A 12,495-nucleotide genomic window follows, 5' to 3' on the forward strand; every position below is an offset into this window, starting at 1 on the left:
TTAATAATTTCCAGCATTCATTTCTTGTCTTTACGTAATGAAGTAAAGATTGTTTAAAAAAATGACTTGGTGAACTGGTTATTAAATCTTTTGGAAACAATTTTTGTTTGGGTTCTCTTTATAGACGAAACTAGTTGAATTTATGATATTTTGTAACCTGGTACTTGTTACAAGTATCTTAATATTTTGATGTTTGTTAGGAATACAAATTATTTCCTGTTCTACCACACAGTGTGAGGGATCAAAAAGTTTTTACAAACTGCCTATCTTTGTTTACTTACTTAGGAAAGTTGATAAGAAATTCTATTAAAGGAAAATGACCTTTGAAAATTATTAAATACTTTTGATGACGGCATTTGCACACTGAAAGGAGTGGGTATCCTGTGGAAATCTTAGAATTTAATAACCTTTTATAATTAAATTTCTAATGAAACAATCATTTGGCTTCTCCTAATTCAAAATAATGGAAGAAGAATTTTCATTCCTGGATCATTTTAGTGCAGTATCTTCTACAGTTAAATCTGTTTTGGGATTAGCAGAGAGCCTGCAAGTTACACTGAAATCTGAGCCTACTGTTGAAGAGAAAGGGCTCATAGATGCTGTTATTGAACCAGTTGAATATACTTTTATTAGTAGGTAAGTGTTTGAATTTTTCTAAATTATTCAGAGAAGTAGCCTTTCAAAAATATGATAATGTAACTGGAGTTTTTTTTTTTTTTTAGCCCTTATGATTAATTTTAAAAAAGATAAATGATGATTAATGACCAAATAGTTAAAGACAAGAGGAGAATTTGATCTTCTTTATTTTTTTGCTTGATAAATTTGTTTCAGAATGTTTTTATGTGCTCATTTTTCAATATAAGATAATTTATCAAAGTACTTTAAATGTAATACTTAGGAAAATGTGAAATTTTAAAGTAAATTCTGGGGAAGGTTAAAAGAGCAGTGAAAGCATTTGTATTAGATAATGGAATAAACAGTTCCTTTCAGATATTTTTTGGAGTTGATTAAGGTTTTTTTGTTACCCTCTGAAATTGTCAACCTTTTTCTTCTAAGGGAATACTTCATTTAGTAATGAGTAATATTAAATCTATGAATATTTTAAAAGTGAAAAATCATTTAAGTTTGAATCAGACCTGATTTTCATTTTTGCATGAAGAAATTAGTAATTGCATATAGTGTACCTCTGTGCTTTTAAAAAAGATGATAAGTTTAGTACTATCAGCTAGCTCTGTTTAGTACTTTAATATGATAAAAGATCAACATTTTTCATTTTTAATATACTGAGTTTGTGAAAATTCAGTATTATAAGTACATTGAGAAGTTGGAAATTTCTTAATTCATATGTGAAACATGAATAGGAGAATGTACTGTCTGTTTTTTGATATACTTACCATATAGATTCCCTATAGTATAAAATAATCCTAAATGCTGAATTAAGGAAATAACTTTTTTGTTTCCTTACCCAATTCTGTCTCTGTCACCTCTTCCTAACCTCTTAAACTGAGGCATATTTGTTTTTTCTCTAGATAAAAAATCACTTCCTATTTCCAATCCTTGCAGCCAGATTTTCACTTTTCCACCTGGATTGAGATTTAACTCATTGTTTGATTTCACATTTGAAATTAAGACTATTTTATTTTTTATGCCACATGTACTAGTAGTAGTACATTATAACTATACACACACATACAGACACTCACACACATATACACATACATATTATATTTATGCACACTTTGTTTCAGTAACTTTGAGGTTGTTTTGAATATTGGTGACAGAGGAATTAGAGGGTTTTTTTTTTAATTCTTATGGCAGTCTTTCTTTCCTTACTAAAGTAAATTGAAATTGTTTCTTTTAAGTTAAAAAAATTATCAGTTCCAAATTTTCTTATGTGTATCATTTAGTATATGTTGAGTAAGTAAAGATTATTTTTGATAGGGAAATTTGAGTTTTAGTTTCCTTATCTACAAAGTGAAGGGAGGGTCTAGGCATGATCCAAGATCCCTTTCAGTCCAAAAGGCCTTGTGATTCTATTACATGAATTTTTGTTCCCATGATTTCATGATGTTTAATAGAACAAAATTTTTTCATAATAGTAACAAATAGATTAGAACTTTTTTTTTCCTCTTTGAAGTATTCATTGGAGAACAGGATTTTTCTAAATTTTGTTTATTTAGAAACGGAAAGGGTGGTGTTTAGAATCAGAATTTACAACAGGATATTGACTTTTTTCCACTTAGAAATTGCTCTGGTTTTGTGTAAAGGCCTGTAGAAAAGTCATCTTAGACTTTTTAGAAATATTCCACAGAGGACATTTAAAATTGCTGTAGCTAACTGGCATCCCCTATTTACTCTTCTATTTTTTATTAAGTAGATATGTTATTGCTCAAAGGAACTCTGCTTTTAGAATGATGTATATTCAGCAATATGGCTTATCTCAGCCATTGTTGTCATTTTCTTTTTGATAACTCCTTTTGACTCAGAGACTGGTGGATTATAATTTAGCAGCCCTGAACAAGTCAGTCACTTTTCTTTGTTCTTTGGTTTTAATTTTCTAAGTAGAGATGGCAATATTATAGAATGAAGTGAAGTAATTAATGGAAGTACTTTTTAGTACACAAAAACTGGGTACAAAATGTATGGTGATGTTTAGCTAACAGCATCATTCATCTTTACTTTTTCCCATTTTCTGAGAGTGCTGTCAATAAGTAATGAGACAGTTAAGAGGAAAATAAGGAGAAAAAAGGGACTTGAGCAATGTACCTGTGATTTATTGAAAATCAATTATGAAAGAAGGAGATTATATCAGTAAAAACCTATAGATATTCATTAATTCAGAAACTTAATTGGGGTTGGTTTTTTTCCTTCTTATTTAGAGTAGACGCATGTTTCTTTTTATCCATTAACAATGACCAAATCAATAGTGTAAACAAGAGAAACTATTTCATAGGAAATATTTAGTTTACTTTTAAAAAAAGCATTTACCCCAAAGTTTCAGTTACTTGAGCCAACATTCATTTGCAGAGAATATGCTAGCAAAAGATTTTTTCATAGCTACATGAGAGGTCATCATTATCGACTAGTACAACAGATATATTTCTGTATCAATTTAAGTTTCTTAAAGTGCTTTTAGCACGTCTGGGGTATAGCTAGTTGGACAAGATTGTCAGGCAACATTTTAAAAATTTCTGTTACTGGAAAATAAAACATGCATTTTTGAAAAATGTTTCATAATTCAGACTAGTCTTCCCTCCAAGTATTCTGAAATAGTGGTATATTGCAGTGATAGTTCTGTGTAGTGACTCTAGGAGCAATAACAAATTACAAAGAAAATAGGCGTTTTTCTTTTGTGGAGAAACTCATAAGAGAGAATACTTATAAATTAATGTAATGGACATTTCTTTAATACTTCAAATTATCTATAGTCTCATCTGCTGTGGATATTCTGTTCCCTGAAAATAGTTTATGTCCTTTTGAGAATGAGCTGATTGGAACTTCATAGGTGAACAGTTGAATTGCTTCTTGATGTAGGACCTACTTTATTGTATACCTTTGTCAGGTGGCTCTCTAATGAAGGATTTTATGTGTATGTAAGCAGCAGTTTATGAATACTAAACTCTTAATGAAATGATTGATATCAGTTTTTCTGGAAAAAATAATAATTGTTTTGAAAGAAAATAACAATAAAATGGAGAACTGTAGGCCTTTAGGATTGAATAAAGCTCAACATCTGTGTTGGAATCAATTTGTAGAAGACTTTCAATTCAGTGATCAGAAGCTTAAAATTTATTTCCTGGGCTGTGGGGCCTGAAGATTTTAACTTAAAAGGAAATGATATGCTGAAAGCAATACATTGAGAATATTACTTGGTTTGTAGTGTGAAGTTTATTTTAGAGTAAGAATAGAATGGAGGTGAGAAGATTGGTCAAGAAACCATTAGAAAAGTGAAGGCCTTTAGGGTGAGAATACATATCAGATAAGTTACAGATTTGAGAGTCATTTACATATACTTCATAATTAAGTCCAGTAAATATTGACAAGTACAAAGAAAAAATCCTGGTAGAGAATATTTTAACCAAATTGGAACTGAATGTTTCTTTTTTTGATTTTTAAAAATATAATGTCTTTTTTCGTATCATCATAATTTCTTGCATCATCCTTCCCATTTCCCCTTCTAGAGAGACATCCCATATAAAGATATTTTATTAAGATAATTTTTAAATGTTTTATATTTCTTTTTTTATAATAGCTTTTTATTTTTTCAAATACATATAAAGAGAGTTTTTAATGTTCACTTTTGCGATTGTGTTCCAATTTTTTTCTCCCTCCCTGTTTCCCTTCCTGTTTCCCTAGACAGCAAGCAATCTGCTTTAGGTTAAATATGTGTAATTATTCTAAACATATTTATGTATTTATTATGTTGCACAAGAAAAAGCAGATCAAACAAAAAAAAAAGAAAAAGAAAAATATCTTCTATTTCTTACATTATCATAAATACCCTCCTCTCACCCCTGCCCAAAGAACTGTCCCTATAACACATAGAATTTTTTATAGGAAAAAAAAAATCTAACACAACTGATTGAATAAATTCAATGAACTAATTCATTGAAAAAATCTGAAAACATGTGCAGCACTTGTGATTTTTCCATCTCCTTCCACCCTCACCAATGAGTAGGTTGGAAGTATTCTCTCATATTTCTTTGTTCAAGTCTTGCTTAAATTTTGAAAGTTTGTTAGATATTCATTCTCTCCCTCTCTATCTCTGAGTTTGTCTGTCTGTCTGTCTCTGTCTCTTTCTGTGCTTGTGTCTTTGTATCTGTCTCTGCCTCTCTGTCTCTGATTCCTTTGGTGTGTTGTTCCTTCTATTTAGTTATTCTGTATATTGTTTTCTTGGCTCTGCTTGCTTAACTCTGCATTGGCTCATACACAAGCATAATTTCTTTTACAGCATAGTAGTATTCCAAATTCATGTACCACAATTTGTTTAACTATTTGATGTCTATTCTATTTCTTATTCTTTGCTCCCCAAAAGTGCTGCTGTCAGTGTTTTGGTATATATATAGGGACTTTCTTTTTATCAGTGGCTTCTTGGTCTGTAAAGCTAGTAATGGAGTCGCTAGTTCAGAGGATGCGGATGGTTTAATCACTTTATATAATTCCAAATTACTTTCCTAAATGATCATTCCATTTCAGAGCTTGACCAGCAATATATTAGCATACCTTTCTTTTTACAATCCCTCCAAAACAGAGTATTGTCATTTTGCCAATTTGTAGGGTGTGAAGCTGAAACCTCAGTATTCTTTTAATTTGCATTTCTCTATTAATAATTTGGAAAATTCTTTTATGTAGTTGTGAATACTTTGCAATTCATCTTTAAAAATTATTTGTTCATATCTTTTGTCTACTTTATGAATGACTATTTGTCTTATATGTACTTGTTTATATGTCTTGGATACCAAGCTCTTATCAGACATACTTAACTAGGTATGTTAATTTATCCTAGATATCTTAATTTTGTCTGTGAAGAAACTTTTCCTTTCAAGTCATAAAAGTTAGTTATTTTGTCTTTTATTATTATCCCTGTCTTGTTTTCGCTGCCTCTGTCCTGTTGTCTCTGACTCTTAGAATCTCTCACTTCCTTTAAGAAGTAGTCAGTTCAAATACTACTTTCTATGGGAATCTTTATTTTCCTGGTCATAGTGATTTATTCTCTCTCTTTCTCTCTTTCTCTCCTTCTCTCCTTTTCACTTTTTCTCCCTCCCTCTCTCATTTTTATTTTCTAAATTTCTGTACTTAGATGTGTGTAGAGGGCCAGTATTGAATAAGATCATGTACAGAAATAATCCGGTTCAAGTAATACTTGGGACTTGCTCTCTATAAGGGCAAACAATTCATAACATTGGTTCACCACCTACCTTAACAATGAATGAAAGACATACTTAAGATAAATTTAGGATAATATTGATGGAGAATGCATGTGACTGTAACAAGGTTGCACAATTCTGTTTTCTACAACTCTGTTTTGTCAGATACCTTGTTGTTCATCATTTCTGCTATTTATGACTCTTTTGACAAATACCTTGTTATTAATAGTTACTGTTATTTATGACCCTCTTATGATAGATATGTTGTGGTATATGAACTGATAGAATGTCAATTCCCTTTGAGTCAGAATTATTCTAATTTTTTGGCAATCTGTGCCAAGAACCTGACTCAAAGTAGCTATTTAATAAATGCTTTCTTGTTGCCTAATTGATTAAATATGAACATATTTAAATTAGAAGACAAAACTTGGGTAGCTCATTGTGTTGCAGAGAACATGAATCTAGGAGTCAGAAGATAATTGGACTTGGATCAGTCTTTCAAGACAACTTGTGATTTGAGAAATAAACCATTTAACAATCACAATAGTAATAAAAATCATAGCATTTTTGTCATATTTTTAGTCAAAATATGACATATAATCCTATGAGGTAGGTCATGTAAGTATAATTATCTTTATATTTCATCTGTGCAACTTGAAGCTAAAAGGGATTGAGTTTTACATGGTCATACTTCTTTTCTTTCTTTATTAATAGTATTTTATTTTTCCAAATACATGCAAATATAGTTTTCAACATTCACCTTTGCAAAACCTTGTGTTCCAAGTTTTTCTTCCCTCCTTTCCTAGACAGCAAGCAATATGACATGGGTTAAATATGTGCAGTTCTTCTAAGCATAGTTCCATATTCATTATACTGTGCAAGAAAAATCAGATCAAGAAGGGGGAAAAAAACAAGAGAAAGGGGGAAAAAAGCAAACAAGCAAACAACAACTAAAGGAAGGCGAAAATACTGTGGCTTTGATCCACATTTAGTCTCCATAGTTCTCTCTTTGGATGCAGATGGCCCTTTCCATCACAAATCTATTGGAATTGCCTTGAAATATCTCCTTGTTGAAAAGAGCTAAGTCCATCTCAGTTGATCTTCGCGTCATCTTCTTATTGCTGTTTACAGTGTTCCCTTGGTGCTGCTCACTTAACTTTAGCATCAGTTCATTTAAGTCTCTCCAGATCTTTCTGAAATCATTCTGCTCATCATTTCTTATAAAACAATAATAGTATTCCATTACATTCATATGCCATAACTTATTCAGCCATTCCCCAACTGATGAACATCCACGCAGTTTCTAGTTCTTTGCCACTCCAAAAAGGCCATTACATTTTTGCACATGTAGTTCCTTTCCCTCCTTTATGATTCCAATAGAAATGCTGCTGGATCAAAGAGCGTGTACTGTTTGATGGCCCTTTGGCCATAGTTTCAAATTGCTCTGCAGAATGGTTAGACATTTCCCAACTACACCAACAATGTATTAGTTTCCAGTTTTCCCGCATCACCTCCAACCTCCATTATATTTTCCTCTCATCTTAGCCAATCTGAGAGGTGTGAGGTAGTACCTCAGAGTTGTCTTAATTTTCATTTCTTTAATCAGTAGTGACAGAGCATTTTTTCATATGACTAGAAATGACTTTAATTACTTTCTCTGAAAATTGTTCACATCCTTTGACATGATCATACTTCTTTAATATTAAGTTTCCTATTTTATAAAATAAATATAATAATGCTTCCTTCAGAATTGTGGTGAAGAAAATGGCCCAAGTGTTATTTGAGATTTCAGCTATTTTTATTAGCATGTTAGAATGGATTGTATTGCTTCATAAAAATAGTATGAAGTAGCAAAGGGCAAAACAAATTTATAGAAAGAGAATTCAAGAGAATCTACTTAAGCATATCATCCAGTGAGCATTTAAAGATGAAATTGGAAAGATACCAAACAAAAATCGATGTGTCAAAACTTTTGTAATGAACTATTTTCTTCATAATTGATAGTGGAGTCATCACATTTGGTGTTATTTTGATAGTTTCTTGTATGCTACAGGAGGAAATAGAGATAAATGGTGCTAAGGAAAGCAAAAGATGGAAAGGCAGCTGGATCCAACCAAATATAGAGAAAAGAGACCCACGATATAAGCTACACAATTTTGAAGGCATTAAAGATTGATTCATAAGATTTCTGAAAGAGGGGACAATATTAAACATTTGGAAAAAAATAATGGATTACTTATTACTATGAGGAAGAAAAAAATCTTAATAATTACTTATTATACCTATCTTTGAATCTTTACAAACAAATTTAAAGATAGCCTTTATACATTAGGGATGCTTAATAAAGATTTAATCCTGGAATAAGCAGATTCACTAATAAGATCAAACAGAACACATTTTTAATGGGTACATCATTGGTTACAAAGTACAGAGGTATAAATAAGATCTTCTTACACCTGGATTCTCACATTCTAGATTTTATTTATTGTGCTTATTGTTTACAAAGCCTAATGTTTACTGAATACAAAAAAATGAATTTCTAATTCATGTGAAAATAATATAGGGCATTTATAGTATCATTTTCTATTTTTGACAGAAATGAAGATCTAAAACAAATGTTGGAAAGCAACAAAGATTCTGCCAAACTGGATGCTATGAAACGAATAGTTGGGGTAAGTACAATCATGGTTTTGGTAAATACGTGGATAGTAATTTTATTAAATCTTACTGTTTTTTTAATTTTCAAATGTTTAAATGTTCAGTTTTCCTTATATATAATCTTAGGAGGGTAATTATAATAGACAAAAGATCAGCCTTAGAGTTAAAAAGACATCAATTAACTCTGTGATCCTAATTAGGCAAATAACTTAATCTTTTAGTGATCCAGGTAGATAGTTCTTTATTATTCTATGTGGGCAGGAGGCAGGGAATATAGGGGGAAAGGAAGAGAAAGTTGGGGGAGAGAAGCAATGAGGGAAGGGGGGGTTGCAGATTTGTAGAGGAAGTTTTCTCCACAAATAAAATCACATCTGATCTCTCCCCCAAGAGAAGGATTTTAGTGTCTTATTTTCTTACTGTTTGTTGTTTGATTTTTTTAAATGTGTCATGTGGTATTTGAAGGTTTGCTTTTTTAGGATATCTTATGTTGGTTTCAAACTCAAATAGAAACTGATCTCTGCTGCTGCATATTGACTTAGAAAATCACAAATTAACATTATTTTTATTGTATGTTATTTCTTAACTTTGTTAAACATTTCCCAATTATATTTTAATCTGGTTCTGCCTAAAATATCTCTAATTTGGCACCTCTGATTTATATGTGTGTGATTTTATATTAGTGTGACTTCTGGTACTTTTATTATATCAGTATTCTTTACTTTCATTATTTTGTATTTTGCATGATTTTAATTTTTTTCTCCTTCTGTCTCCTCCTCTTTCTTCTTTTCTCTCTTATTATCTACCTCCTTCCTCTTCAAGCTGCTTCCTTTTTAAGTTTGCTATGGGAATATAATAAAACATTTGTAAGATAATGAGCAGTTAGCTAAAAGATTTATTTTGTCATAATCTAGAAAGGATATTAAACAATTATTCTGTAGTGCTTTACTTGAGATAAGCATGACTTTCCTTTCCTCCTGTTAGAAGCAGGTCTGGTCATTTGGGTTTTCTGAATTTTCTGAATTAAGCTCAGTATTTTGAATTTTATTGCACAAAAATTCAAAACAAAAATTTATTGTGGAATTAGGAGGTAAGAAATCTAAACATTATCAAACTCCTTGACATCTCAGGTCCTTTCCAACTCTTACGTCTATTTAGCTAAGCCTAAAGTTTTCCTCCTACAAAATTGGAAATAATCTTTCTGTGAAATAGAAATGTGTAGTTATTATGATCGTAAGACAAACTAATAGAAAAAACAACTTTTGAATATTTTGGAAGAATGGTGTTATTTTTGCCTTGTAAGTTTTTTTTTTTTTTTTGCAGGGGAGGGATGGTTTTTTAAATTTTTTTGATCATTTAATGATTTTGATAAGAGGTGTCTTTCTTCCCAAGTGTTGATATGCCATATCTACTAGGAAGGAAAATATCCTTACTTAATTTCACAAAGAGAAATTACTACTAATAATATTAGCCTCAATATTATTATGCATTTGTGGATTAGATGAAGAATCTGTATGAGACAGTATCTTTGTTTTAAGGATAATATCAATTTGAATCATAGATGGAATTAGAGTGTGCTTTTTAAAAGTATGTCTATTGATTAGTGACAACAATAGGTTATACTGAATAGAATTAGTTTGTTGCAAATTGTTTAAGTTCCTCTAAGAATTTTAAATTAAATTTTAGAAGAATAGTAAGTTTTAAAATATAATTTGGAGCAACAACATTATGTTAATTCTAAAGAAGTTAAAAAAATATTGTTAATCAAGTTGTTTTTTTAAAGCAAATTTAACTCTGAAATGGTCTCCCTGTCTCTCATCATTTTTTTTTTTTTTTTTTAACACAGCAACTCAAATTTTCCTAATGTCCATGTTTGGGTATGTCACATCCTTACTTAACCTCATCTAGTGACTCCATATAGGCCTCTATTCTCAGTGGATCATAGTATTGATAGAAGGCAGTAGAACTTGTGCTTCCATATAAGTCATAATAGTAATTAAAAAAAAAAAACAAACTTGTTTTCTTGCTTTTTTTTGATACCACCTTGACTCAACACTTTTGTGTATTAGGGCTTTGTTAATTCTGAATTTCATTTTTTAAATGTTTTATTAGCACATCATTTGAAGTTAGGTCTTTTACCTAGGGTTTTAGGCATATTTTAAAATTAACTTTGTTTCTTTTCTTCCTTTGAGTTTGATTAAGATTAGATGTACATTTTAATTCTACTTTAAATTGATGATAGCGAGAGATCTAGTCATTGGTGGTTATGTAGCAAGGTTAGGATTTTTGCTCAATGTTTGCTAAAATAGGTGCTGTCATTCATGCTTAGTATTGATATTAAATAAATTTGTGAAAAAGGCGAATACAGAATTAAGATTTTAATGATGTTATCTGTCCCTCATCTTGCATATGGCAAAGTATATCTGTTTAAAACATGGCATTTCAAGGATTTGTTGGGCTTCTAGAAATGTATATTGACATCTTGATATCTCCTAGGTACCACAAATTCCTTGTTTTCAAAACAGCACAACAGCAACGACAGTAACAACAGCAATCAAACAAATCAGTAGCCAACTAACAAACCAGCAACAATGAAACACCCCCAAACTATCAGTCAGAAACCAACCAACCAACAACAGCCCCCAAGCAAACCAGCAACCAACAAACCACCTACCTACCTTTTCTCCTAAGTTCCTTCTAGAGCTTGCTGTCATTTCCCTAGTTTTGTAAACTCTTTCCCTACAAAATCTCTCTTGTGTGTCTCTTTTTCTTGACTTATATTGCATTATAATTCTGGTTTGCATTGACTCATTTGAGCTTTTGTAATAGCTTCCAAACTTGTTTCTCTGCTTATAATCTGCTTATATAATTATTTTTTCCTCCTGGCTACTCAAATTTTCCTAATTTTATTGCGTGGGGATGCCACTTCCCTGCTTAAAATATGTTATCTATATGATAAATTAGAAATTGGAGGTGGAGATGAGATGATAGAGAAAAGGCAGAGATTTGCCTAAGGTGTCCTAAATTCTTCTCCAAATAACTTAAAAATAACTTCTCAAAATGAAATCTGGAGCAGCAGAATCCACAAAAAAGACAGGATGAAAAATTTTCTGGCTCAAGACAAGTTAAGTTAGCAGGAAAGGTCTGTTGCATATTGGTAGGAATAGAGCTCAGTCCAGGGCAGGCTTCCCTCGAGCCATCAAGCAGCAAAACCTTATGGGTAACTAAACAGGAGTCACTTTTACTGGTCCTGGGTGCAGGACTCTATTGCATTTTCCACAGAGCATACCAGAATATACCAAAGCTTGCAGCTGCAAAGGAGTGTCAATTCTGGTCATAGTTCCAAGCTGGAAAAGAGTGCTTTTTATCACTCGGTCTTGGTGAAGATCAGGACAGTATTAACATACTTCTCCTTAGATCATACCATCTTGGAAGAACTGAAAACTTACAGATCCCTCCAAATTGAAAACGGCTACACAAAAAGCCTGAAGCTTGGAATAATAAAATAAAAGAGGCACAAGAATCTGCCAAAGAGAAAAATGCTTTCAAAAGCAGAACTGGACAAATGGAAAAAAAGGTTACAAAAATTCCCTGACGAAAAGAGCTCATTAAAAAAATAGAACTGGCTAAATGGAAAGGTGATAGAAAAGTCCAGTAAAGATAATAATTCCTTAAAAATTAGAATCGGGCAAGTCGAAGATACTGAGTACATGAAACATCAGAAAACAAGAAAACAAAACAAAAGTAATGAAAAAAAATACAAGAAACTGTGTACTATTTTATTGGGAAAACCAGCTGATACAGATCTAGTACAGATAGCTTAAGAATTATTGAACTCTCTGAAAGGCATGATCAAAAAAAGAGGCTGGGCATGATCTTTCAAGATATTATCGAGGAAAACTATCCTGATATTCTAGAACAAGAGGGTAAAATAGAAATGGAAAGAATCCATTAATTATTTCCTGAAAGCAAT

General features: G+C 31.4%; 1 protein-coding gene across 4 annotated transcripts in view; it reads left to right on the plus strand.

Annotated features, from left to right (window-relative positions):
* The window catches only part of AP3B1 (adaptor related protein complex 3 subunit beta 1), a 320,898-nt gene that overhangs the window by 68,950 nt on the left and 239,453 nt on the right, over window positions 1-12,495 (plus strand). The window contains exons 1-2 of one of the 4 annotated variants that reach the window (XM_051991813.1): window positions 444-636; window positions 8,464-8,539. In XM_051991813.1, coding sequence (XP_051847773.1) covers window positions 464-636; window positions 8,464-8,539 — 249 coding nt within the window. In that variant the 5' untranslated portion in view covers window positions 444-463. Of the gene's footprint in view, window positions 1-443; window positions 637-8,463; window positions 8,540-12,495 lie in introns of those variants that run through there. The other 3 variants (XM_051991814.1, XM_051991811.1, XM_051991812.1) reach the window with 3 other exon arrangements.

Source organism: Antechinus flavipes, chromosome 1, assembly GCF_016432865.1.
Source record: "Antechinus flavipes isolate AdamAnt ecotype Samford, QLD, Australia chromosome 1, AdamAnt_v2, whole genome shotgun sequence".
Classification (NCBI taxonomy): Eukaryota; Metazoa; Chordata; class Mammalia; order Dasyuromorphia; family Dasyuridae; genus Antechinus; species Antechinus flavipes.